Source organism: Coccomyxa subellipsoidea, assembly GCF_000258705.1.
Source record: "Coccomyxa subellipsoidea C-169, whole genome shotgun sequence".
NCBI lineage: Eukaryota > Viridiplantae > Chlorophyta > Trebouxiophyceae > Coccomyxaceae > Coccomyxa > Coccomyxa subellipsoidea.
Window position 1 is genome coordinate 140952 of NW_005178026.1, and position 26791 is coordinate 167742.

At 51.1% G+C, this 26791-nt stretch overlaps 6 protein-coding genes and 1 non-coding gene across 7 annotated transcripts; 3 read left to right on the forward strand and 4 right to left on the reverse strand.

Moving 5' to 3' along the window:
- Nucleotides 1-614: 614 nt before the first annotated feature.
- COCSUDRAFT_58076 (hypothetical protein) lies at nucleotides 615-3956 on the forward strand (the record flags this gene model as incomplete). The annotated part of the gene is made up of 8 exons (XM_005644326.1): nucleotides 615-669; nucleotides 804-888; nucleotides 1236-1356; nucleotides 1800-1937; nucleotides 2054-2077; nucleotides 2589-2687; nucleotides 2961-3042; nucleotides 3769-3956. 8 exons carry the CDS (start codon nucleotides 615-617, stop codon nucleotides 3954-3956), a joined length of 792 nt encoding a protein of 263 aa, XP_005644383.1.
- Nucleotides 3957-4290: 334 nt separating this feature from the next.
- Nucleotides 4291-5910, forward strand: COCSUDRAFT_58077 (hypothetical protein; the record flags this gene model as incomplete). The annotated part of the gene is made up of 4 exons (XM_005644327.1): nucleotides 4291-4328; nucleotides 4614-4743; nucleotides 5099-5266; nucleotides 5782-5910. 4 exons carry the CDS (start codon nucleotides 4291-4293, stop codon nucleotides 5908-5910), a joined length of 465 nt encoding a protein of 154 aa, XP_005644384.1.
- A 302-nt stretch (nucleotides 5911-6212) lies between these two features.
- COCSUDRAFT_58078 (hypothetical protein) lies at nucleotides 6213-8270 on the reverse strand (the record flags this gene model as incomplete). Its single annotated transcript, XM_005644328.1, has 4 exons — nucleotides 6213-6380; nucleotides 6679-6828; nucleotides 7297-7427; nucleotides 7766-8270. 4 exons carry the CDS (start codon nucleotides 8268-8270, stop codon nucleotides 6213-6215), a joined length of 954 nt encoding a protein of 317 aa, XP_005644385.1.
- A 1191-nt stretch (nucleotides 8271-9461) lies between these two features.
- COCSUDRAFT_58079 (hypothetical protein) lies at nucleotides 9462-11964 on the reverse strand (the record flags this gene model as incomplete). The annotated part of the gene is made up of 4 exons (XM_005644329.1): nucleotides 9462-9577; nucleotides 10503-10659; nucleotides 11102-11277; nucleotides 11736-11964. The coding sequence occupies 4 exons, from the start codon at nucleotides 11962-11964 to the stop codon at nucleotides 9462-9464; spliced, it is 678 nt and encodes a 225-aa protein (XP_005644386.1).
- Nucleotides 11965-16994: 5030 nt separating this feature from the next.
- Nucleotides 16995-18018, reverse strand: COCSUDRAFT_58080 (hypothetical protein; the record flags this gene model as incomplete). The annotated part of the gene is made up of 3 exons (XM_005644330.1): nucleotides 16995-17112; nucleotides 17506-17583; nucleotides 17828-18018. 3 exons carry the CDS (start codon nucleotides 18016-18018, stop codon nucleotides 16995-16997), a joined length of 387 nt encoding a protein of 128 aa, XP_005644387.1.
- A 4363-nt stretch (nucleotides 18019-22381) lies between these two features.
- COCSUDRAFT_34111 (hypothetical protein) lies at nucleotides 22382-25642 on the forward strand. Its single transcript, XM_005644331.1, has 8 exons — nucleotides 22382-22543; nucleotides 22761-22856; nucleotides 22964-23054; nucleotides 23157-23203; nucleotides 23371-23436; nucleotides 23976-24131; nucleotides 24728-24826; nucleotides 25237-25642. The coding sequence occupies exons 1-8, from the start codon at nucleotides 22448-22450 to the stop codon at nucleotides 25309-25311; spliced, it is 726 nt and encodes a 241-aa protein (XP_005644388.1). The 5' UTR covers nucleotides 22382-22447; the 3' UTR covers nucleotides 25312-25642.
- A 232-nt stretch (nucleotides 25643-25874) lies between these two features.
- On the reverse strand, nucleotides 25875-25946 carry COCSUDRAFT_t59. The gene has a single exon. It is a non-coding gene; the product is annotated as a tRNA-Met (tRNA).
- Nucleotides 25947-26791: the final 845 nt, after the last annotated feature.

Sequence of the window (26791 nt, forward strand, 5' to 3'; positions counted from 1 at the left end):
GTGTTCTTACTCCACCACTTCTGATGCAATTCCCGTTGCAAGAACGGCAGAAGGTGAGGAAGCCACCATGGGGGCAACTTTTGGAACCTGCAGAAAATGCCAGTGCCGGTTTGACCCACGCCGCAGCTTCGATGCCACAAGGTGCTGGGGCAACTACCAAGTAATACTACAAATACATGTGCACCAGGAGCAGCTGGCATTCTGGCCTCGCAGTGACAGCCATCAGATCGTGGATCCAATAGCTTTCAGGGGAAAACATTCAGAGCCATTCCGAACATGCAAGGTGACGTAACTGCACAGTCACGCTGACATAGTTCAAGCACAGGTTGCTCCAAGTGTTGTGAACCTTTCTGATGTAAAGGTCACAGATAAGTGCACTTTAAAAATACTGACTTGTCGGGATCCGCAAATAGAAGACCTGCTCCGAGAGAAAGATCGTGGTGAACAAAATGGATTTGGCAGCTTCACAGCTGGTCGTTTCTTGGTATGTTGAAAGTCTACTTAATTGAGGAACTGCATCTATGCATGGATAATATTCATCAGGCGCAGCCAGCTCAATCTATTGCTGTCTTCCGCCAAAACGTTTTCGCCAAATCCTTGTAAGGAGCAGGGTCATGGACATCGATCTATCCTCCCTCGAAGCAGAGACACGCTGTTCTGTCTGCCTCGGTGAGCATTCTACTGGTTGCCTCAAGTCTGTTTGCATGAGTTATGTATTTAAGCGCCTTGCTCTTGACGAGGACACCCTTACTTCCTGCTAAGTTTTAAGATGTAGCTGACACCTCAACCCTTACTCTGTGCAGGGATCGTCAAGAGCTGCCGCCTGGTTTCGGGCTGCATGCACCGCTTCTGCGCTGACTGCATCGAGAAGTGGCTTAGAGTGGCCAGGTGACTGCCAGCCATGACTTCCCTCCAGCCTTACAACACACACACAGCTGTGAGCTTACACGAGTTTGCCTGAGGACCAGTGGTGTCTCATTGCTGCCCAGAGCACTGGTGCACTGTTCTGGTTGTGATGCTTAGCGCGCTCACTCTGAGAATCATCTGATCGCCCATAAAATTTGCCGGATGCCTCATTTCTGTTCATGTCACTCACTGACTGTCTCACTGAGTGTCTGACTTGGAAGCACAGGACACAAGAGAGAGTGTGTGGCTGCCCCTGTGGTGCTATATTTGCTGCTCTTTACTTTTGACGGTATTCTACAAAAGGTGAAAGGGGTTGTTGCTGTGTGCAGCGAGCCTTCGTGCCCCCAGTGCCGGGTGCAGATGCAGAGCAGGCGAGACTGCAAACGAGACGTGCGCTTTGACCGCCTGCTAAAGCTGCTGTACACAAACCTGCGCAGCTACGAGGCACAGGTGCACATCTCTTCCTCCCATTTGCCTAGCTGCAAGGAGATTCGCAGGCCCGCTGAGCGCACTTTAGCTGCTTGGAGATCCATCGCTTGACAGTTGCCAAGCAGATGCTGCCAGGCTGCTGCTAGCACTCTCAGGCCAACTGCATTGGACTCGTCTGATGAGTGCAGGCAGCTTCAATCAGACGCTGCTATAATGCCAAGCTTTTACGTGCGTATATCATATGGGAGCACCCTTTTGCAATAGAGCCAATTGTGAAGGTCAATAAATAAATCTGTTGGCTTGTCCCAATTAAGAATCTGCTGAGCCATCGTTTGGCAGAGAGAACTTCTGGTGCATGGTTACCAGGGATTCTGATTGACTCAATTGAACACTCATTGCTTTTATGTCCCCTGGCACCTGCATAGAGACATGTATTTATAAACATGCGCAATGTTCTGGGGCAGGTGTACGATCCGAAGGCAGAAGTACTACAGGAGGCAAGGAAGACCGGCCACGCGCTGGCGACGGCTGCGGCTGCGCAGCGTGCAAAGCGCGCGCCGGCAAAGCAGGCAAAGCAGCGTAAGCCGCCGGCCGCCCCACAGGTGCATTTAGCTGTCTAACCCTGAAGTCACTTTCCTGCAGAGAACATTACTTAATTCCATGCCCATGCAAGACACAACGGCCAGGATTATTTGCTGTCTTGCCGGCCGGAAAGCAGCGCCGGCCGCCGGCCGCTCCGCAGGTGCACCCGGCTGTCTGTAACTTTGCGTGGATCATCACCCAACACATGGAGCACTCCTGCCTGAAACATCCTGCAGAAACATGCTAGCATGCGTTGCCATCAGCGCTGTCACCATGGACAGCTCCCCGGTCAATGCCATACTGGAGAGACTAGCCAGCATGCATTGATAGAGCGGCCATGCAAGGAAAAGTTGCCATGATCCCGTGCTGCTATGTTTGAGCGCGGCAGATCATAAGCACTTGTGGTTAGCAGTCGCTGCATCGCTGCATGCTGACTGCCCTTGGCTGCCCTGTCGCCCGGTGTGGATGCAGCTTTCAATGTTTGGAGTAAGAATGCCGCTTGATTGATGTGTCTATAGTGTCATTCTGTGCCCTATGTTCTGCCGGAGGCAACCGAGCATGGGACACAGGTTGACACAACTGACTGATCGAGCGACCACATTGTTGCAGAGAAGCATAGTTGCTGCAGCGTTGGGAGACTATTATGATGGCAGATTGTTGTCTGATCGCAGGCGGCTACTGGATCGCAGGCGGCTACTGGAGGCATGCATGCAGCCACGGATGGCAACTCGCCCTATGCTGTGATAGCCCCCAGCAGCAACATCCCCAAGGTTGGTAAAGCATGCATGCCTTTCCTGCCTCTCCTGCATATTTTCTGCTTATTGCTGCATGTACTGAGGACTGAGTAGACTAGGCCACGCCTTTATCATTCCTGCTCATTTGCAGTGTCCTTGCAGCCTGTCTGATTCATCCCGCCATCAATAAATGTAGCTGCCCTGGTGCTCTGTTTCCAGCAACTTCTGGAGTTGAGCGTGTGGATTCCAAAGCCTGGATTGTTTAGTTTGCAGCTGTGAACCGTGAGTGATGCTGTGCTGAAGCTGCAGGTGAATCCAGTGGTGAAGGGCCAGCAGCGCAGCGCTCAGGAGGCGGACAAGCTTCGGTCAGACAGTCCCTCACCGGCGCCAGGTAAATATACTTATAATGGTATATTTGTAAGCTTACACTCAATTGTTCAACCATTTTGAGGTGCAATCCACGCATCTTCACACCCTTCAGGCTTTAGAGCTTGTCACCTCTGAAGGAGACTTTGACACAGGATAAAACAGGAGTCTCACCACTATGTACACTGTGCTTTGCAACGACAACCCTGTGATCATGATTAAGCCCTCCATCCTCCCTGCCCTTGGACCACCGCACTGACGCAGTGTGTAGATTTTCCTTCATAACACAAATCCTTAAATTCAGTCGGAATCCACCGGTCGGGCGATGGAGCAGACTTGGAGATTTCCCTGACAGCCCACTTTGTCCATTTCTAAGTATCACTACAGAGTCTCAGTGACATGCAGAGGCATCTGTTCGATCATGTCTAATGCATTTTTCTGTATCGAGCTGGGGAGTGCTCTTGTTTCAAGCTCTCCAGCTCCGTATCTGCTATTTAATGTCAATTCAGGCACACAATTTTCTGGTGCCCTGACGTTGGCAAGCACCTCTTCAGTATCAGGCAGACTTAGGTGCCCACGGTTGATTGGGCCTCTTGCTTGGATCTGGCGAGTACAACAAGGGGTAGGATTGTGGCAGCCTTTATCTGCAGCTTGTCTGCAGACTGCACCTTGCCTCTTGGCAGAAAAAGCGTGAATAATGATAATAAATAATCATAATCATGATCATGATAAGTATAATTTGGATGCGCAGGTGCAGCGGCGTCTGCAGCAGTTGCAAGCAGGAGCGAGCCGCCGCCGCCGACAGCAAAGCAGGAAAAGGGGGGAAAGCGGGCGGCCTCTTCAGCGCGCAGCAGCGGACAGCCCAAAAAGCAGCGCACCGGGCAGACGCCAGAACCCAGGCATGTCTCTTATCCTTGGGATCTGATTTTTGATGATTAAAGTTTTGGCTATCCTGGCACAGCTCTCCTAGAGAGAGCCTAGATATTGTGGGTGAGGATGAGGCACAAGACTCTAGAGCCCAGGCATGTGCTTCTGTCCTCGTGCGATCCCTTTTCACAGCCGCCGCATGCTGGCATGCAAAATGACAAACGTTGAAGTTTCTCGCTTTGGCTAGTGCGGCTCAGTCCCTTCAGAATGGGTGAGGCACAGGACCCCAGAGAGGAGGCATGCACATGTGTCTCTGTTGTCACGAACCCTTTCAGAATCCTAGCACTTGGCCGTTTCTGGGGCGCAAGCCTGTAGAAGAAATGATCCCCTCTTGGGGCTCGTCATCATGGCTGAGCGTTTCTGGAGGGACGATGAGCTAGGATAGTGGGGCGCAAGAAGGTTTTGTTTGGCTGCCTCTCTAGTGGCCGTTCGAATCGCTCCGTTGCTCTTCTTCAGTGGAGTCTTCCTATTGCAAAAGAAACAAAGGAAACAACCTTGTGTTTTGCCTTTGACTATGACGGATCCCTTCTTGGAATAGGCTGAGCTCGAACGGGTGAAGCAATGTAGGGAAAGTGTTGGTGCTTCGCTGATGGCGGCACAGGCATTGTCAGCAGCAGTAAATAAGCAATGCAGCATTGCACTTTCTGATCTTGTGCTGGGTGCGTGCAGCAAGCAGCCGTCGTCGCCGGTGAATATGGCGGACGCAGAGCGAAAGGCAGCGCGCGAAGCAAAGTCGGTTGCGGCTGCGGCGGCCTCCGCGGCGGCCGCCGAACGACAGCACACCAGTCCCATGGTGGAGGTGGTTCCTCTAAAATACCTTCGCAGTTCAACAGACATTGTGATGGCTTTGCGGTGTCACATGCATGGCCTGAATGGCTATGCATGCTTTGCCTGTTATGCTGCCATGCCGTGCTTAGCAGCTGGATGCTATTTGCCTTGTGATATGGAGCAGTGACTTGTGCCTTGGTCCATATCTCAAAGGATGCCCTTCTGTGTCCGCGCTTGCATTGCGCTCAGGAGTGTTCTTGCAGCATACAGCAACAATGAATCACCATTCGGCAGCGCAGCCCTCACAGCACCAGGGAACCATTTTGCACTCAATGCAACACCATCCTTGAAGCTATCTTGCGCTGAAAAGTGCATATTGCTGGCAGGTGCATCTGCACAGGCAGCAGTCGATGGCGTCTCTGATAGAGGAGGCTGACATCACGCTGCTGTGCCCGACCGGGCTGACATTTGGGCAGATGAGTCAGCTGCTGAGTCAGCGCCATGTCAGCCTGCGCGGCCGCCAAGTGTTCTACCGCGTTCGCGATCCCTCCCAGGTCTGCAGCGTACCCCTGAACACATTTTGCAATCTTCCCTTCTTAGTTTTACTGCCTACTGCATTATCAATGGCACCTTCAATACCGCTCCCTTACGCTTGATCTGCTGTAAACAACCTCCTTTGCAGATTATGTGAGAATGGCATTGTACATGTGGACACTGATGCAAATATTGAATTTGAGGTTTTGCACCAAGTGAAGGATGAGACCTTGCTACTGTGAAGGTATTTAAGCATGGCAAGCATGCATACACCCGGATGCGAAAGCATGATATTGAGGCTTGCAATGGTTTGGCTTGGCCCCGGCTGGCGGGGGGCGCAATATATACTGAGCACCGTGCCCACGGTTGACTGGGTCTTGCTTGGATCTGGCGAGTCCAACAAGGGGCAGGATTGTGGCAGCCTTCAAATGCAGCTTGTCTGCAGGACGCACCTTGCCTCTTGGCAGGAAAAACGTTTAACAATAATGAAAATAACATTATTAATAATTTTAAATTGGCGCGTTTTACCATGCAGCAGAGCGTGGCTGCGAGCACGGTGCTGGAGAGTGAGACAGTCGGCTCTCTGGCGGCCAGGCAGCCCAATTGCCGGCAGGATCTGCACGTTGAGTTCGTGGCCACCACTGCTGGCGGCTTATTGTCATGAACCCTGAAGTCGTATCTGTGTCAACATGCATGCTGTGCGTTCATGTGATTGTCGAGTGTACAATCGAATGGATGAAATTTATTTCCAGTGGCCGGTCATAAACCAGCACACGCCACAGAGCAGGAACCGTGCTGCCCGCTCTTGTTTCAAGGGCAGATGCGTGAGACCTAGTAAATTTAAATGTAAATTTTCCCCTTCCGCTAGTAATCTTTGGCCAATCCATGGATGACAATCTCCCCCACATGTCCATTTGTTTAAAGATTTTTTATCTTGCCCTCCATTTAGGCAATTATTCGAAAGTCCTACCCATCCAGATCTGGGTCAAACAGGACCTGTTCCTGATGAGGCGTGCTCATCAATTTCTTCAAAGCCTCGCCTCCGCATGTGAAATGGCCCACATTCACAAACGCTCCGCGTCCCCTGAGCGAGGGAGAAAACCTCGCCAGATACTTCTCTGCCGCCGCATCCGCCTGCAGCCAGTATCTCTCAGCTCAGCGGCACTCCTTTTCCTTCTTCTCAGCAGGCGCACAAATGAAGCATTCATGGCATGCAAGTAGCAACATGCGCTCGTGCACCCCAGCACTGAAAATATACAGCAAAGTCTGCAGACAAGATTGATCACTCCCAAGAGCAGAAACAGTCTGCCGCCAGTGAGAAGCCCACACTCGGGCAATGCTTCAGATGAACAGGAATGCCGACACTAGGTAAAATGAGTTCCATCTACAGCTTCTCGGGAGTTTGGCGCATCAAGAAAATATAGCAGCGCACCAGGATTGTCTCGCAAACAAATTCCAGCTGCAGGGTGGTGTCGTTGGGCAGGTCAGTCTCTCCGAATAGGTGCTCCTCTGAGCCGTGCAGGTCAAAGGGCGCTCTCAGCCGGGCGCTGTCCTCCCCAGTCTTCTCTGCCAAGCACCCCACCTGCCATGCCAACACATGCATCACTGGCCTACTGTAGCCTACACTAGCTACAAAATGTGAGAATATGTACTCGGGCAACTGGCATAGCTGCAGGTTGCAGGTTCTTGCTCTTCCGGCACGCAAACACCAAAGCATACAAGGTGGGAACTTGGGCTCTCAGAGCAGTCTGATAGCATCAATCACGGTGTGTAGAAAACAAACTGCAAGGCTGACAAAATTGCTTATCTTGCAACAGGGCCTCGTGGTATCATATGGCATTGGATCTCCAGTCTCAAGCTATTGACAGAGTCCAGTGATGACCAAATGCCAGGAAGTGCTTTGGAGCATGCTGCAAGAAGTGCAACTGGGCAGTTTTGGACGTGAGGCTCCTCACCGTGCGTTCCAGTCTTTTCCAGTGCTGCAAAACTTGAAAAACTTGCTTGTGCATGGTGTGCGTGCAAGGAGGCAACATCAGCATGCCCCACTCACCTCGGCCTCGGAGATCAGATTCAGCAGGGTCACATGCATGAGCTTCCACTCAGCGTCCCTGGTGCACTCCCTCTGTGACAGGATCTCCCGACCCATGATGCCCAGTGTCACCCCGCTGCTGATCAAGTGCCCTGCACAAGTATTACACCCCTCAGCTGCATTCGATCACATGCTCGTTTAACCCTGACTGATAAATCCCAGCTGTGAAGGCGCTGTAGCAGAGTTCTCCTGTGGTGCAAATGGCCCTGGCTGGGCAGGCGCGGTGCAGAGACTGAGCAATGCGCACATACATGATCGGATCTTCCTTGTATATGGTATGGGGAGTGCAAGGAGGGGCAGGTTGTGTGGCAGCCTGCTTATGCAGCTTGTCTGCAGAAGCAGACTTGCCTTTCTTGGCAGGAACGGCGTACGGCATTTAACAGCCTGACCATGCACGAAGCCTGCAATAGGGAAGGAGCCAGTCCAGCACCTGACAGGCGGCCATCCGGCAGCCAGATGAGGTAGCCAGTGCCACTGATTGTGTCTGCTGCCCCACTCCCCTCTGCAGCTTCGTCCTCTAATGAAAGTCCCGGCTCTGAAACCCGTGGAGCCTGCCCCTCAGCGCAGGAAGCACTTGGAGCTGCATCCCTCTGCTGATGAGTATACTGCAGGGCCGTGTCCTCTGCTGCGCTCTGCCTGCTGTGTCCATTCTGCTGGTGACATGCTGCTGGTTCTGGTAAGGGACTTTGTAGGACAGGGTGGTCATCGCTGGGGGCTGGGGGCACAGGTGCGCTTGCCTCTGCTGATACAGTGGGCCTCTGTCTCGTGTTCCAGGCGGTTTGCTGTTCTGGCAGCGCTTCTGCCTGACAAGGTGTGCCTGGAAGACCGTCTGTGAGAGCTGCCTCTTTGCTGCTGCTGGACACATCTGCCAGGCTGGCACTGCGCTCTGCCTTTTCCGGTGTGCTTGCTGCAATTGGCGGGTTAGTGTCCTGCATATTAGCTAGAACTACATCAGCTGAATGAGCAAGAAGATTACAATGCACCTTCTGCACCGACCTCGTTTGTGATCTGGGAATGCCTCAGACATTATCGGTAGCATCTGTAACATTCTACATAATAGTACATGCATATTCGCGATTAAATCAGCAAAAAGAAGACGTCAATACGATTATTGTATGACTAATGAGATATAGTGGCCTGATACATTGTTGATGGAGGACTGACCTGTCTGAATACTTCTGTAACTACGAGGGACGCAGAGGCTTCTGATGTCGACTTTACCGAGACCTCACCGCCTTTCTTCTTCTTTTTTGTCTGCCAGGGAGACACCTTGAATTCCACGTCCTGCGTGCTCGCCGTTCTCACCTTCGGCATGCCGATCACAAACCACAGGACAACAGCTTCTGAAAGTGGGCCCACAAACGTCTGTGGCTAATCTAAGTGCATATCTTAACAGAAATTGATCTTTTACAAGTCTCATGCGAGTGATTGAGAAAGCTGGACTTCACATTGTTTGTCCTTCTGTCAAATCAGTCACAGTTACATAATGGCAGCTTCCTCCACCTTCCACGTCAACCGTCAACATGCCATACTTCCAATCTTCGCTCCGACCAGTCCAAACCCGATCCGCCCCAAGGACAGCGCTAAGTACACTTTATCCATTTGGTGCCGTAAACTGATTGAGTCCCCATCACGAGGGAGCGTCAATATGTTCATCAGCAAGGCGCCGACAAAGTTATTGCGTACCTTGCCAATCATGATGACACACACATTTGCAACAGGTTAACATGCTTACATCAGTGATTGCAGGACTGCCAAATGTAAGATCCATTACTGCATGGGTGCTGTCGTGCCATGCAGCACCCTCCAGATGCTGTGTAACCTCTGCCTCTATAGGCAATGTGAGCAACAGCTGCCTCCATTCTGCCTCTCAGCAAATCTCCTTCAGCACATCTTGGGATGCCCAAAACGCCAGTCGCTGCCAAGGCATCCCATGCCTTATGTAGGGGCTGGCCTGGATGTTTCTAGGACCCATGTCAAACCCGGCTTCTCAGCGTCCCCGAGATGCTGGGTTCCCTTTCATGACTTCCGCAAGCACCGCAGCTGCATTGGCGCTTGCCAGATTTTAATATATATGACTTCTCACGCAAGTGCGAGGCCCTGTACGGCTCCAAAGCAGTGCATGCTCAGAAGACGCGCAGCATCGCGCGGTTCATGAACCCCTGGATGAGCTGAGTCAGCGCTCCCCCGCTCACCAGCAGGAACCAGGTCTGCCACTCCATCACTAGGCTCAGCCAGCTGCCTGCACCAATACACAGGCACATTAGCATTCATGCCATCATTGGATCCAATAAAGAGACAACTCAGTTATGACGGAGGGTTTCTGACCCCATTGTAGCTGTCTTTTTAACTCTAAAACACCACACATTCATGTCTATAGCTGATTGCAGCATGACATGCTGACATGGCACGCCCGCATGTCAGCAACAAACCCCAAAAGCTAGCTTCACTGCACCCCGATAAGTTGTCGGCGATAATGTCCATGCTGGTAGCCAGCAAAAGCCGGCAATAGTGTGAGGCAGCAACTTTACCCTTCTTGCCGGTAAAGTCTGTTGGAACATATCAGAGAGTATGTCCAGACCCACACTGAACGACCCCCTTGTGTTCTGACCACCAGTGGGTATCCAGAGGTGGCATGGAGACACACTAGATACCACTTGGAAATTGCCCATTGGCGAAGCATCATGTGCAGCGTCAGCCTCTGGGCTCAAAAACAAAATTTGCACCAAACACATGCGACATTTCATGTGCTTTGCTGTGAACGGCCATTGGCTGCTCTGCGCACCATGAGAAAGACATTGTGTCCTTCATATCTGACTGACCGCAGGCAGTTTGCTCACTAGTCCTTTGCCCAAGCCAAGCTTGTCTTTTATGCATCCCTGCTGGGCATGATGCAACAGGGTGCCCCATATAGAAGTCGTCTGATTACTGGTAACCAGAGGAGCACAATGTGCATGCGCAGAAAATGTCTCCACAGTGTAAATGCCATATCAGACTACGTCGCAAAGAGCTTGCGTGGATCTATAAAGCCCATCAAAGGGTTGGATCCGATCGGAGTCTGTGGCATCCTTCGCATGCAGCATTTCTGTGGACGCATCTTGCAAGAGGAGCGGTGCGTGATCAAGTGGTTGTACTTAGTTGTAGTGATTGATCAAAGTCGCTGTAACAATAGCCCCTGGGGCGCGCGCACCGGTGGAGGAGAGTTCGATGGGGGTTGTTGATGTCGCACCCCATGTTGTTCAGCAGCTCCCAGTCAATGTGCACCAAAATGTCCTCCGCCCCCCGCCGGCTCGCCACGACTAGATCATCCCCCAGGTAAATCACCTGTATTGGGAAGCCTGGCCGGTTCAGCAAAACTCAGCAGTGCCATGCAGAAGGTCTCTCAAGCCTGGGAGAGAACTACACAGCATGCGCATCGATGAACGGTTTTTTTTCTAGAAGGAAGCATAGTGGTGTTGATCGCAGGGATGCCGTGTAAGCCACCCCATCGCAGAAAGCTGCTGACAGCTAGCCTGCTCAGAAGGCGCTGTTGGCAGCAGGGCAGACTTCCTTTCTGATATCCTCCTTCTATGAGCACTGGCTCAGGTTGAGAGCCCCGGGGTAGGAGCCCTCTCAAGCACTGCCCTCAGCCTCCTTGAAGGAGCGGTGCCCAATCAACTAAAAACCACTCTGGCGAAGCATGGACTAGACGGTGAGAGCATGATTCTTTATTTTTTTACATGGTTGCTTCTTCTTGCTGCTCGCGATCAAGAGTCCCTGGACTCACCCGGGGGCTGGTCCAGTGGAATCCCAGGGCAGCAGCGAGGTCGTTGTAGCGCACATAGCCTTGAGGATCCACCAGCACTCTCTTGGGCACTGCGGTCCCGCGTTGGCCGGGCCGGTTTCGCGCGTGCTTCTTGGGGGACACCCAGAGGACTCGGGGCTTCTGCGGGCTATGTGCGCCTGCACATGCTCAAGTCAGCATCCCATTGAGGTTTTTCGGTTCATTAGTATGGTGCATCTGGCATGTTTCATGCTTGCCAATCAATGCTGTATGCATGCATGTGTCCTGCGGGATTGAGGAAGCTGTACGGGATTGGCAGCGTGTGCATCTGGATGCTCTTGCTTGGGTCTGCATGAGTAACATTTCTACTGGGCCCCAAACTGGATCAGGTCCAATCTCAGGCCGCTGAAAAAAGGAGCTAAAAGGACCAAGGATTTGATATTTACGGTGGGTAAATGACAAGAGCTGTGCGCGGCTGCTTCCTGGGGTGCACAGCTGAGGGTGTTGCTGAAGGTGTGGGGTGTGCACAGCAGAAAACAATATAAGGGAAGAATGTGAGTCAGACGTGCTATGATGCACTGCTTCCCTGCAAGTCACAATGCAACTCAACTTCATGAGGCACGTTGCATCCTCTCACCTGCTGTGGCGCCCCTGTTTGTGATCCAGTCGACGTGCGCTGGACACAGATCACAGTTCTCCAGTCCCTCTCTTGTGGCGACTTGCAGATCGCCGTCATTGATGTAGCCATTTTTGACGAGCTTGCGAATATCTGCCGCCCCAAACTTTCTCGCACCATCACCTAGAGCCCCTTGCAATGCCATCGCACAGCTGATCTCATCCTCTGAGGCGGACCGTGCGTCCGTCATGTTGCTTGCTTTTTCAGATCATACATTTGTTGCTTTTGTCCCAAAAGACTCCGCGCAATCGATTACAGTTTTAAAAAAATAACCTTTTTGATTGAAATGTATTTCCTTTTAGATTCCAATATGCCAACGTGATCATTTTGCAGGGCTTGCTCATTCTTGGAGGAGGCAAGGCTAAGTTTGGAACGATGTCGTGCATGTGGCCCGCATGATGTGGGGCACGTGACGTGCACGATCGAGATGAGCTCCTCAGGAAATGCGCACAAGCGCGACAGGTTGTTTGGACAAGCAAACAAGCATGCTTTCAAAATCGCACGGTTTTGAAGACCTTGCTTTGGGTTCTTAAGAACGCCACCAGTGCAGTAAAGTTGCATGCTTCAAAGAAACCTCACGAATGTGGGGTTGTGTCCTCGTTCATGTCATTGCATTGAGACGAAGAAAAGTAAATATACTTCCTTGGGGTTGTCACCGTAATAACTTGCACTGCCTTATATTTGCCTGGGAAGTTTCGGAGCACAGCAACTACATATAGCCAGACTCGACACTTGCAGCTACACTGAGGATCATACACTTGTTGAGGCAGTGTTCTCTTCTCTGAATAATTCTAAGCGTTGGACGCACTCTCCTTAATATCCCATGCAGGTTAAATAATGGAACCCTTGAAAGGACCTCTGTACTCTTTGGATCTCTTTGGAATTTCCTCGGCATCCCGATCGAAGCCTGAGGTGCAGGATTGAAAGCTGTAGGTCGTCACTCTTTGAGCCATTGTCATAGATATGAACTAAAGGCAGAAGCACAGGGTGCGGTGAGCAAGCTAGCCTGCTCTTCACCTTGCATCTCACATCCAGCTAGCCCACCCTGAGAGTGCAAGGTTCTTGAAGCAATCTTTCTAGGCGGGGAATGAACAAAACCTTTGCCAGGAAAATCTTCCAGCGGCAGATTACCCTTGGCCTCGGCTGGCGGGTCGCGGCATAAACACCGAGCCCCGTACCCGCGATTAAGAAGGTCTCGCTTGGATCTGCTATGACCAACGAGGAATAGGATTTTGGCTGCCTTCACCTGCAGCTTGTCTGCTGACGCATGTTGCCTCTAGGAGGGAGATCTTTGACATATAAGGCTCTTCAAAGCCTAGAGACTCCGGCTTCCTTCAATGCCACGGTCTCAGACTTGGTACCGCAAAGCCAGCTTTACTTGCGCATGTGCCAGAAGCTGCATATGCCACTCGGTCTTCTTGGACTGTCAGTATGTCCCAGCCTTACTTGTTCCAGAGGATTGTGCCGTAAGTTTGGTGGACAAATGTGCGCCTGTATATCCTCGCAGCGCAGCACAGGTGTCTTGCACCTCCATACGCATGATGACCGGGAGCGAGGATGCTCCATACTGGCTTCCAGTCGTGTTCATTGACAAGTTTTGGAGGCTCCGTGTGCCGCGCATGAGTGGGAAGCTACTTTGCAAAGGATGCAGAACGGCATGTGGAAATCCTTGCCCCAATGCCCTGCCTAGAGGAGTTGGCATTTTTCGGCAATAAAGTCCATGTGTGCTTGGACTACCGCACTGATGCAGTGTGTAGATTTTGCTTCACAAGACAAATCCGTAAATCCTGTCGGTATCCACCGGTCGGGCAATGGTGGCAAGCAGCAGCTGAGAAGATTTTTTGTGACAGGCGTGGAGAGTGTGACCATGTTGATCGGTGTCATGGACAGCTCTGTGGCAAAGTTGGAGGAGATATGCAGCAGGGGCGCACTTTCAAGCTATCCCGTCTTGCAAGCAATGCAGATCACTTTGAATGCACGGGGGAGCAGGCATACTTCTGGCCTTTGCAGCGGTGTGGTCAATGATGAGGACGAAGAAGCCAGTCATCATTATGGCAGTGGCTACCATAGGTGACCTGGCAATGGCGGCAGGTTAAACAGCCGCACATGTGATCAGCTCACATGCATGCCTGAGCTCTTGATCAGAGGATACAGCAGCAATTTGAAGTTTCGTGCAGTTTCTGGAAGTACAAAGCAGTTTGTACCTCAGCAAATCTTGTCAATAGAATCTTCACACAAAGTGTGACTGGTGCCAATCTTGGAAAAGGGAGTTTTACCACACAGAGCATGTGCTTGCATAGTGCTCACCGTTTTGACACAGAGATCTGCATTGTGTCGTGATACACACATTGGAGCATTTGCGGGGTGTTGAGCTGGATCTCTGGCACCTCTTGGCCCTTAACCCCTGTCACTCCCGGACCTTGCAAAAAAGGCATCCTGACGGGGGGGTTTAACTCGCATCCCTTGCAGCTCTCGTAAGACATTGACTCTTAAGAGCCCGTCGCGAGCTAGGGTACGTTCCTGTGTGACGAAACTTCTTTTTGCCTTTCTGCAAATGCTCACGCTAGTGACAATGCGAAATGCACATCTGTTGAACATAGTAAGATCTGTGTCTTGTGCTTGCTTTCCTTAGATTTCAGGTGGCAAGCAGATCTACGAGGCTACAGAAGAAGCTGCTCATTTCAAGTGAGCGTGTTGTTAAGCACTTGCTGTCCTTTGCAGGACTGAAGAGCCAAGTTGACCAGATGAGAGGAGGCCTCCCGTCAGAGCTATGGGCTCTTGTTGCGCAGTACCTGTCGACACGAGACTGGGCAGGGTGTTCTGGAACATGCAAAGCCACCGACGCCATTCAGCCGCTGAACATCAGCCTACAGGAGTCCGAATGGCCGGCCCTGCGATGGTTGATCAAGCACTGTCACAGCGCTGAGATGATGTCCCTGGACGTCCAAGGAACGGGCTGGGAATCTACGCTCGAGCATGCAGACATGAGGGCAGGGCCAGTGCAGCTGCAGTGCTTGTCTGTCAACTCAGGCGCCCAGCTGTTGGCTGAAAGCCTTTCCTCGTTTGTCAGCTCACTGGCAAATCTGGAAGTGCTGCATTTGATCTCATTAACCCTGCCGAATTTGTCAGCCCTGGACCATCTCAGGCATCTTGTGCTGGGGCGCACATCCTGGGACAGTGTGGCATTGGAAAGCCTGTCAGCTCTGCAGAGCTTGGAGACTCTGTCTCTGTTTCATATCACTGTCTCAGAGCCTGAGCAGGATGTGCAGCGTGCACTAGACCTGCGCATGTGCCTCAAGCTGCACTCGGTCTTCTTGGACAGCCAGTTCGTACCAGCCACTCTTGTTGCAGAAAATTGCGCATACAACCTGGTGTCTAAGAGTGATAAGGCGCCATCGTTCTGCCAAGATGTGATCTGCACTTCCATGCACATCATGGACAGTGAAAAGTGGGTGCCTCTGTTGTTCCTCCAGAGCTTCTCTAGGCTTCGGGTGCTGCGCATTGGTGGCAGCTGTTTTGCAGGTAACGGGCCCTGGCCAATGGGCATTGCAATTACTGCGCCCATGCCCTGCCTAGAAGAATTAGCGCTCTTTGGCGAGAGCGTCAATGTGGCCATCACTGGCATGATGCAGCCGCGCAAGTTCTTCTTGACGGGCTTGATTGACTTTGGTTTGCGGATCAATGCCATGGACATTTTTATGGGAAGGATGGAAGAGGTCTGCCTTTGCGGTCCGGGTGAGGTACCTGTGACCTCTCCTACTGCACAAGAGATGCAGAGGGTATTGGAAGCACGAGGGGCCAGGTACAGCATGCAGCCATTGGCGGTCACGTCTGACATGCTTCCTTGCCGCCCGGTGCTCAGCAGTGACGAGGCTGCTGAGATTCAGGAGGCCTTGAAGGGACTGGTGGCAGTCGGCTTTGGGATTGACAAGTCCAGGGCAGTGCCAGATGTGTCCTGGGTGTGCTCCTGCGATCAGGGCGTTGACTGCAGCAGATGGCAGAGAGCTGCAGGCCTGCCAAAGATTGCCTTGAGGCACGGATGCTTGTGCTAGCCGTGGAACAATTGTGAAGCCTGTGGGAACTCTGGCCTTAAATACTGAGGAACAGAGACCTTGCAAGAACAGAGACAATTGTGGCAGCTGTCAATGAACTGTGGACTATGAACTTACGAACTGCGCTGTTAGAGTTATTCACATGAAAACATAAGAACATGTTCTGATTTATTTTAGCGATGGCATTGAGTATGTCATGGAGTCTGCCTGTGTGCACTGCTGTCTTTTGGCCGCATTTCACTGGAGGGCATTTTCAAGTTACTTTGCTATAGACAGACAAAGGTCAGTCAATACTGCTCATGCATGATGCTTCTGTTCCCAATGCAAAATGTCTAAATGTTTCCCTTTGAAGATATGCCTATCAGACAATAGCATCCCTTCCGGTCATACACACAGTACTGCAATTGTGCAAAGTATAGCATCACATAACTGCCGTAATGTACATCACGATCTACTCTACAAAAGCACGCCAGTGTCCTCACGTTCTGATAGTACAGGTCAGAATAAAGTTCCGTTATTGACTAGTTTCCTGTAAACTTTCTTCCAGCTCTACCAAGGAGAGCTACAGTCTGCAGCTGTAGTAGAAGGGGCAGTATGATCCCAGTTTAGCCACAGCAGGCTTTCCTCTCAAATGTGAAAGGCAGCACGAGAACATTGTATCAAGGCTGATGCGAACAACATATCAGGGGTGTTCCTTAAGAGTTCCTAAAGAGGCAGACACTCCTTCCCAAAACAGCAGGCTTCAACTTCCGCAAATGTGGCCACCATGGTTGCTAGTGGCCCGCAGTGCTCACGCTGCTTTTATGATGCAGCGCTGCAGGGCTACAACATGGTCCCCTAGATTCCCGACTGCTGTAGAAGCTTGACACAAAGCCCGGCAGCGGGGTCCCCTGCTTCGCTCATGTCCTGCCTTGCTGACTGCTCTCAGTGAGTCCGGAGATGCACTAAAACCCAAAACCTCCTGCATGATCTGATATCTGTGCAACCTGAAATGCGGAGCTTTTAGACTGCACTGGACGCTCTTAAGTGCATCTGCTGCTCTTGAGGCTCTCTCGGGCCCACAGCAAACTATACTGGCAGCATGGCACACTGTCTTGATGGCCACTGTGAGTGTTTTACCACACATCAACCCTTACTGCTAGACCTTCCCCATGATTCAGCGCCTGCATCAGAGGAGGCGCTCTGTCTGTGCGTTGATGAAGGCAGACACCTCTGTCATGATGCCTCGCAGGCTGACTGGATATCGGACCGGATGATAGCGAGACCTCAGTGCTCTCACAGCCCTCCTGCAGAAAACACCACCATGTCACTTCTCTGAATATCCCTATCTGATACAAAGTTGATGGGAGCTCCGCTTTCCTGCTTTTCTGCCTGATTGCGTCAAAATTGATCATAAACTTCTTGCGCGTCATGAAAGACTTCTCAATGCTCTTACAGCTCCCATGCAGGTCAATTGAAGCCACACAATGCTCAGCTGATATGTCCTGCTTGACAAGCTTGCATGATCACACCCAGCAGCGCCTTTGGCTATTGCAATTGCTGTCTGACGAAGTGCACAAGGGAGTTCAACATGGATGAACCCTCCCGGTCGGAACATTCCTTTTCATGCGCCAACACGAAATTAAGAAAACCAAAGTGCTTGTGGACTGCTCAAATAAGATTGTGGTGTGCTCCCCCACCTGCGATCATCTCCCGGGCGCATCCTGCTGACTTTCCGCAGGTCCTCTCTGGCCTCTGCGTAGACACCCTCCAACACCCTGTAGGGGGGAGACATTTGTAATTTTATAGAAGTTCTTTCTACATCTTGCAGGCTTGATCAGGACCAGTCCTTGCATATCCTGCAAGTGATGCAGGCATACTGAGCACATTTGCCACCTTCTAACAAGTCGCAGCCTGCCAGTCAATTAAAATGGCTTGTGGTGTGCACAATGTGTAGCATTTTTAAACAGACAGAACTCCTTTGCAGGACTCGTTCTGCAGAGCGAGAGGGGTTGAGCACACCTATTTTGTGCCTCCTCAGCAGGCTCTGCAGAGCTGTTCACATACTGGTATTCTGGGTAGGATGGGTGGCCAGAGTAATAGGCAGATTCCCTGTACGCCCTCTCCTGCTGGTGCAGCTCCCATATGGCGATCCCAACGAATATGGCCATGACACCAAAGCCTCCCAGGGCTGCAAGCGCCACCGGGTGCATGGCTGAGGCTGGTTTGCTTGGAACCTAGTACAGCTTCATCTGCGCGACCAAAGTCACTATTGCATCAGGAATGCACTCAAATACTGCTGTAGTTTCATTTAACAACGAAATTGTATGAAGCATAGTGCGTATGAAAGCTGCGCTGCAATGCACAAAGGCTAGGAGCATCTCCGATGAAGCTCAGCATCTCTGACCTGGCAAGCTTCCTAACGATGCCAAACTGCCTCGAACAGCGAAGGCACACTTTAAACGGCTTTGAAATGAATAAAGTCAGAAATTCAGCACCCAAGGCTTCAAATATACATATAAAGTGCCTGTGTCTGTCTGTGATGGTGATACTAGTGCTCCTGTTTTCTGAGCTGAAAGAGAACCGTCTTGCTAAGAAATTTATTTACCCGATTCCAATAATGGATGACTGTATCCCAGTCCCAACAGCCTGTCGGCAATCACTCCTTTTATGAGCTAAAGAGAACGTGAAGGTGTAGAGAAGAGATCACGGACGTGCAGTTTTCGATACGCCTGTAGCTTTGTCAATGTCTGGCAGTCTTGCAAGCTCAATAAGGCGCAGCAATGATTGGCAAGCCTGCGTGACGATTGCCTCTTCAGCGTCTGGGTTTACAGCATGTGACTGTCACGTGCTGGCTTCATGCAACTGCAACTGCATCGAGGGGCACGAATGGATGCATTAACACATAAACCCGATGCGAAAAAGAGCCTTCACAAGGCAAGAATCGGCGCGGGACAGTATAACGCATGAAAGTGTGATGAGTTGGTTTACGTGCACAGAGGAGGAATAATTGTTGCCAGTACCCGCCGTTTAGGTGCTAGCTAATTACAAGCTTGGCTTTCTCCCAAATATGATTACAGCAGCTCATCAACACAGCACGGGATTCATCAACGCTTCCAGACCACGCCGCCTTGCTCCTCAGAGTCAGACGGACTGTTTCAGAGCCCAAATGTTCTTGACTTCCAGGTAAACCTAGCCGATTTGCTTGGTTGCAAATATACTTAAGGGACCTACCACACAATCATGTGACGACACATGAAAAATACGGGCGCGTTATCAAAGGTTGTGCGGGCGGGTGAAACCACGAAGCACGATTAAACGTCGCATGCCAGCATCGTCACGAGGATCAAAAATATTCTGCAGCGCTGAAATGAAGGTAAAAGCTCCTTTCCATTTCATCGCCCTCCTATACACGCCCTTGCTGTTGAGTTGCAGACGCTTCTTAAGAGTCGAACGAGTACCTTTCATGCACGATCCATTCTCAACGCGTCACTTGTTCTGCAGGCGTCAGAAGTTTTCGGCCGAGAAGCAGAAAGCAGTTCCTTGCAACGCTGGCTTCGAATTCCACCCAACAACATTCTGGTGCTGCTGGGGAGTCGAGGCGTTGGGAAAACTACTCTGCTCCGACCCGTTCTCTACAATGCAATAGACAATACCGATTTTCTCCCCATCTACATCGATGGCAGGTCATGGCAGCTGTCGGACACCAGCTTGTTGGTCAACAACCTCCAGGGGAAAGGTTCAACGGCAGCAACGTTGCTGGCTGCTTCCGTGAAAGATGTCCTAGAGCGCATTTGCAACGTGTTCTCTACAGACAAGGAATCAGAGCTGATCCGGGATAGAGAGATGGCCAATATGGCAATCTTTCTGAATTGGGAGAGCCAGCACCTCACTGATGCCCTGTCAGTCTTTGATGAACTTTTCGCTCTGTATAAGGCTGGTAGATCTCCTGCCGCCAACTGGCCGGTGATCTGCATCGACTCGGCGGATGTTTGGATTGGGAAGGAGCAGGACACGGGCAGCCCTGAGAAAGAAGAGGCGCTGAGGGCGCTCCTTGCATATTTTGTGAAGGTAAGCATGCAGGTGTCTCCTTGCGGCCAGCAGAGAGTATTTAAGAGTGAAGCTGCCATTTTTGAGTTTCTTGAAGCAATCTGTTGGGGGCTTTGCAGGTGACACGGCAGGATCATGCTGCACATGTGATTTTTGTCACGTCAGACTATGCTTTTCTGCAATGGCTTGAGACTGGTAAGTCTTTATATTTTACCAGTCACTTTGCAGATATCCACATGTTCCTCAGCCCCTGAAGTTTCCATGGCTGGCTTCCTGCTGTTGTGGAAGCTGCTAATTTCTGTAAGGCAGAAGTGCATCATTTGCAGTTAATCTTGGAGAAAGGCTCATGCTTAACTCTGATTCAGAACTTGGCCCTGGAAGCATCCACACAGAGGTCATAGGAGACTTTCCTGAGGACGAGGCGCGCAGATTTCTGGCAGACTGCGCCTTTCCTTGGAGCGGGAAAGCACCGACGGTGTCTGATGAAGATTGGGCGAGGGTGCACAGGGTACTACCTAGCAGGCCTTGAAAATCCCCTGAATACATCTGATGTGTTTTATAGTACCTGGAGCAACCTAGCCAAGGGACTCTATGTCAGGTTGATTTAGAGTCCCTGACCTAATGAGACTCAGATGCTCATGGCATGCACCTGTGTGGCAAGCCCTGTGGGACAGCAATGTCTGGAAAGTATTATGAATAAATGTCATCTGGAAAGCAGAAAGATATTGTGAGCGGCATGCATGGCAAGTGTCTGTGCAATCATGTTGGGGTCTTGGGTGCAGGTATGTGGAGGCAATGCAGGGAATCTGATGGGTGCAGCTGCCTTATACAACGGAGATTGGGACAAAGGTGTGCAGCCCTGTTGTTTTATATTGCTTCTGATATCCTTCCATGCGAGAATTCAGCCATGCCGACAATGAAACTGTTGTCATGGTACACGCCTTTGTTTGGGTCCTGGAGAGGCAAAGCGCATGGGCAGACGAGCTGCAAGTGCTGCCGATTACACGGCTTTCAACCGGCAAGAGACTGAACTTCTGACCCATATCTGTTGCCCTGATGACCTCGCCTGGGCACTGCAGATCTGGTCTCAATGTGGAGCCCTCTCTCCTCATACATGCACCTCGCTCTGCATGCATGCGGCGCATGGACGGGTCAGCAATATAGTACAGTCATCAAGCAGATCTTGAGCTCTCCGCACCATGCGGTGCCGCTGCCAGCCGTCTTGAAGAGCATAGGACGTCCCGCGCTGGAAAGCTTGCTGCGGATCCAAATGCTGAGCTACCGGCTCCTCTCGGGTGAGCGCTGTGCATGCTTTTGTAGTCAGGTCTTTCACTGGTGCATTTATTGGTACAGGACGTGCTGGAGGGTTTGGTACTTGAGATTTGATGAGTTCCGGCACAACACCAGGCTGCAGACTTTTGTAGGCCCCGCAGACGTGGCTGCAGGCGCCCTGCGTGTATGCCCTATGCAATAATTATATATTCTGCTTGATTGCTGGTGTAGGGTGGGCTCGTGACCTGCCCGCAGAGGCGCATGGAGAGTATCTGGATGCTGTAGTTATGGCGCCTTCTGCGCTGCATCTGTTCTGCATGGCACAGCTAGAGGAGCGAGGGATGCTGCAGCCGGAGTCAGGAGATGAGTCTGCAAAGGTGAAGCCGCTATTCAAATTCAATCCTCTCTATTGGCGCTGCCTTCTCTGACTTGCATTCTACCTTGGTGTAATTCAAATAAAATTTCAATTATGCCCATATATATTAGTACATATAAGTTGTGACTGGCATGGTGCTTCACGGTCCGAGGTAAATAAAAATGGGAATGCTATGATCATAACGGTTTGAAACTTACGTTGATTGATGACTTTCGATAGTGTGCTCCGGTGCTGCAGGAGCCCAAGGTGCAGAAAGACACCGACGCGCCAGGTTTCAATTTGGACGATCCAAGGCTCAAGCAATATGACCGAGGCATCGAGAAGATTGGGGCCTGCATTGCAAAGATGGAGGCGCAGATCAAGAACCTGGAGTCAGCTGCTGAGATGTTCAAAGGCGAGGACTACGGTGCTGAGACTGAAACATGGCGGCTTGCAGCAGAGAAGATGCAGGAAGAGTTCGTGGAGTCTTGGATTTTGAAGTCAAATTTGAGGAAAGTGGATGAACTGCTGCACCGCTGTAGTCTGGCAATGATAGAGCAGATGTCAACTGCCCCCGATGCATGAAAGCCGCCATGCTGCATGTACTTCCAAAGAGACTAGACCATACAATCAACGAGTCGTGAGCGTTAACGGCAACGTTGGGCGAGTTAACGGCAGCTTGGCATGCAAATGGCCTGCCGTGCCCAAACATGAACAGTGAAAGTTTCACTCTGCGCTTATGAGTTTGTGTACTTTCTAATAAGGATCTTGCCGAAACAGTCTAAGTTGCGGCATCATGGAGCTGATCTTAACATGTCACGTGGTTCCTTCCTGCTTGCACGTGATGTTGTTCTTCATAAGGCTAGGAATTTCCAAATATATACAAATATAAAGCAGCAGATCCAAGAAAAAGCTGGTTTCTTGTCATGCTAAGAGGTCCGTCGCTTGCGCTCCGTGCAACACACATGTCCGCTGGGAATCCTGGGCAAGTGGCCACAGCTCTAAAGAGCGTTCTCGAAAGGGTAGATAGCGCTGCACAGCGATCCGGAAGGAATTCTCAGGTAGAAGGAGGGTCTAATTACTTGCGCACAATGACTCCCCGTTTCCTGTCACGGACTTCGGCAAAACACATCGGCATTCTGGAAGCGTGCAGTACTTGGCCATGCTCCTGCGCTCTGTTGCCATATCTCGATATGAAAACCCATCAGTATGTGATTTGTTCTTGATTTAATCCCAAACTGATGACTTTCTTGACAACCAATCTCTGTTTGTGTACAGCCGAGATTAGTGGCCATCAGCAAAACAAAGCCTGTGGAAGCGATACAGGAGGCGTACGATTCTGGCCACAGGATATTCGGGGAGAATTATGTTCAGGTGATGCAGTGGCTTGTGACACGCTTGACAATTTGGGCACAGTCCAATGTCCAATTGGGGAGGACACAGGTAAACAATCTACCTGACAACCCAACATTTTGCCGCAGGAAATAGTGGACAAGGCTCCAAAGCTTCCAGATGATATCAGGTGGCATTTTGTAGGGCACTTACAGTCGAACAAAGCCAAGACATTGCTAGGTGAGCATCTCCTGGTGCCCTATATAAAAAAGAGCAGGCACTTTCCTTTCAGGGATCCTTGTAAAATTGCGGCATCCATGCGCTGACATTTTCCATGTGCAGACGGAGTGCCCAATCTTGCACTGCTTGAGACTGTGGACACGGAAAAGGTTTGTGGAGGTTTCCCAGGTCCATGCCTGTTTCTGTGGGCAAGGCCTCTCACCCGAATTTAAAGAAGATAATGATTTTCTTTTATATGCATACTGTTGTATGAGCTGCAAACGTATTTCCCAACATGTATGCTGTCTCTCAAGTCATTGAATTTGTCATAATGCAGCTGGCAAACAAGCTGGACAGCACACTACAGCAGCTGGGGCGGGCGCCCCTGCCTGTGTTAGTGCAGGTGGGTTAATGCCGGCCAAAAACCAGCCGATGTGTCACAATAAACATGGTATGCATGCCATGCAACGATCCTGATCTCGTAGTCCCGAAAGCCTCGCAAAATCTTCTTTTTGAACGGGCGTAGAGCATGGTCCGCCCCGTCTGCAGCTTGAATGAGGCTTTGTGCATCAGCCTCCCCATATTCAGATGCCATATTGGAAGGCGCTGCATCCGCTGCTTGACGCAAGGTTTTACGCACCAAAGCGGAAATGAGCTCTAGGGGCCCATGCTCCCAGCGCAGGAGACTGCACCATAGATTCCATCACCCCTTTGACTCCTCCCAAAGAGGAGAGGGCTTGCTTGGTCGCGTTTCATGCGCTGTATTTCCTGCGGTGTAAACAATGAGCATTACGCCCACGCTTATATTGGCTCTTGCTTGGGTCTGGCAAGTGCAACAAGGTTTAGGAAATCTGCAGCCTTCTGTCAAATGCAGCTCGTCTGCAGGCGCATTCACGTCTTGCCTCAAAAGCTTCTAATAAAACAAGATCTTGTGCTGCGAAGGTGAACACAAGTGGGGAGGAGAGCAAGTATGGAGTGGAGCCGAGCGAGTGCACGGCGCTGGCGAGGCACATAAGCGACAGGTGCAGCCACCTGCGATTCGCCGGGCTGATGACCATTGGCCAGCCCGACTACTCCTCGCGCCCCGAGAATTTCCAGGTGCGCGCTGCACACCGCGACAGATCAGGCTCTTATTCTCAAAACTCGCAATCCCAATCACGAAGAGCCCCTGTAGCGCAGCGCCGTCGATGGCGCATATCAATGCACTGTTTTTGCTCCTTCTTCGCATGTGGGCACAGCGTCCTACCTAGGCGCAGCACTGCATGCGAGATCAGGTTTCCGTGGCAGAGTGTTCACTTCTGGCCCAAATGCTCGCGCATGATCAGGCTAACAGTGCTCTGGAGGGGGTATTCTAGGCAGAGTGTGTCGCCCAGCGCACAAGATAAAGCTCCAGAGCTTTGAGGTTTGTGTCATGTTCTGGCGTTGCGGTTGGAGGCTTTAGGTGATGCCAGATGCCAGTTGCAGCTGCATCTGAGCAATTTCCAGTGCCTGGGATGCCAAACTCTCCGTCCTGATCCCAAGGTCACGGGATCTCTTATAATTGTGCTGCACCTTGTCACAGCTGCAGCTTGAAACTGCAGCGTCCCCGGTAGCATAAGCTCTATCGGGGAGTTCGACAATACAGGAGCTGTAGGGGGGAGCGTTAAAGCAGTGTCCTCCCTGGTAGTCCATCTAGCTTGTGTGGCGGCGCGCAGTGTTTGGAGGCGTGCAGAGATGAGGTCTGCAAGGAGCTGGGCCTATCTCCTGCTGATGTGGAGCTCAGCATGGGCATGTCTGGCGACTTTGAGCAAGCGGTGAGTCACCCTCCTCCATGCACTGTGAGACTGTGAGACGTCATTGGTGTTTGCATGCAATCCCCTGAATCACCAACGCCAGCTCAGCGCTGATGTAAGCGCTCTTGGCCAGCTCAGCATGGCGCGATGTGCATGCTGCGCATGCTGCAACCAGCGCTGCCATGCTGGCAGGGAATATTATCTCGGAAGGGGCTTCTGTGAGGGTGAACATATATATATTTGCGCAGGCACCATACTGTCGAAATTATTGCTACTCTAAACCATCATCTAAATCATCTGGCACCGTCCTTGAGACTGCGAGCAAAATAGGGATGGGAAACACAGGAAGCGCTCTGCCTTGGGTTTTGCGCTTGCCAGTACTATAGGGCAGCTTTGCGGCTCTCACTGAGAGATTGTCTGCTTGGGTGCAGATTGAGATGGGCAGCACAAATGTGAGGGTTGGGTCCACCATCTTTGGAGCGAGGGACTACTCCAAGAAGCAATGACAATGCCCAAAATTTGTTCTGACATGGCTGCATTACTTGTTGGAAGGCAGTGTTGTTGTTGCTCATCTTACATGGTGGAAAGGCAAGAGAAAGCTTCCATTAAGTGATCGATCAGGTTGCACCAGTGAATCAGTGGCAGTGACATGTCAAACATACTGGAGCTTTTAACAATGGCAAGTTATATGCATGTATGTCATGGGCAGGGCTCGCATGGGTAGGGCTCGCAAGAGCAGAGGCACCCGCGGGGCAACAAGCCATTCTCAGTCTGATTCACGGTGAATCATTCACCTAAGTGAGCTTGTAAGAATGTTGTAAAACTCATGGACTATTCCTCGATCATTATGATCATTTAAACACAGCCCTTACAAGTATCATTTGATCACGTAAAAGGCTCACTCAGTGGGCTGGGGCAGGCAGAGCGGGCGGCCGCCGGTGGCAATTGCTTGCGTACACAGCATTGACGGTAAGATCCATTTCGTGGTGGGCTTCATCTTGCAGAGTGCACTTTGCATGAAAGAGCAAACAAGCATCCATGCAAAAGAAAAAAAGTGCAAAAAGGGAAGTTTCGGAGAGAGGTTTCGATCCTCTGACCTGTGGGTTATGGGCCCACCACTCTTCCACTGAGCTACTCCGAATGTCTCAGTGTGAAGACTGCGCATCCAATTTTACTTGGACGGTCGATGCACAATGTGAATTTCTGTGGCTACTGTACCCGTCACCCAATGGCGAACACTTTCTCGGAACATTTCAGTATGTTTTGCACAAATTCCGAAAGACATTTTCCATCTGCGACGGTTGTTACTGATTTACGTATGCAAGCATTTGTTATGATTTTGGCAAGGTCCTTCAGGCACGAATAACCAGCAGGTGGCATCCCTGCACGGTGATATGCCAGGACGCGTCGCTCCATTAGCTCCAGTACACATACGAACTATTTGTTGTATACGTTACTGGTAGTAAAAAAAAATAGCAAGGGAGCTGAATTGCTGCATTCTTTTTGTTGAAGCTGATGGAAGCCAACATCAGATTGCGTCGAGCCCTCACCACAACATCAATCTGCTGCAACTTTAGTTCAAGCATCTTATGCCTGCCGCTCTGCATTTATAGCGTGAGCATGGGCCTGGCATTAGTCTCAAATCAGCACAATTGCAGCTCCTGTCTCTAGCTGATCTGAAGGACCCAGATTTTCAAGCACTTAGTAGCTGTTGAAGACGGCAATTTTTCAAGTGCACTCGATCACAAGTGCAGTATGATGCAGTGCAGATATGAAGCTTTCGCAGGAACGTTCTGGCGTTGGTGCCTAGCTGGCACGCAAGGCCAAAACTGGCTGAGTCAGTCCCCAAGATGTGATGTCTGGTTCTCAAAAAGATCCCCACAATTCTAGCGAATGCCTCCTACTCATACTCTGACGCTTGGGGCAGCTCGCATCATGGAAGGCGCTATGTGGCCTAATATATACTGGCCATGAAAGTGCTGCATG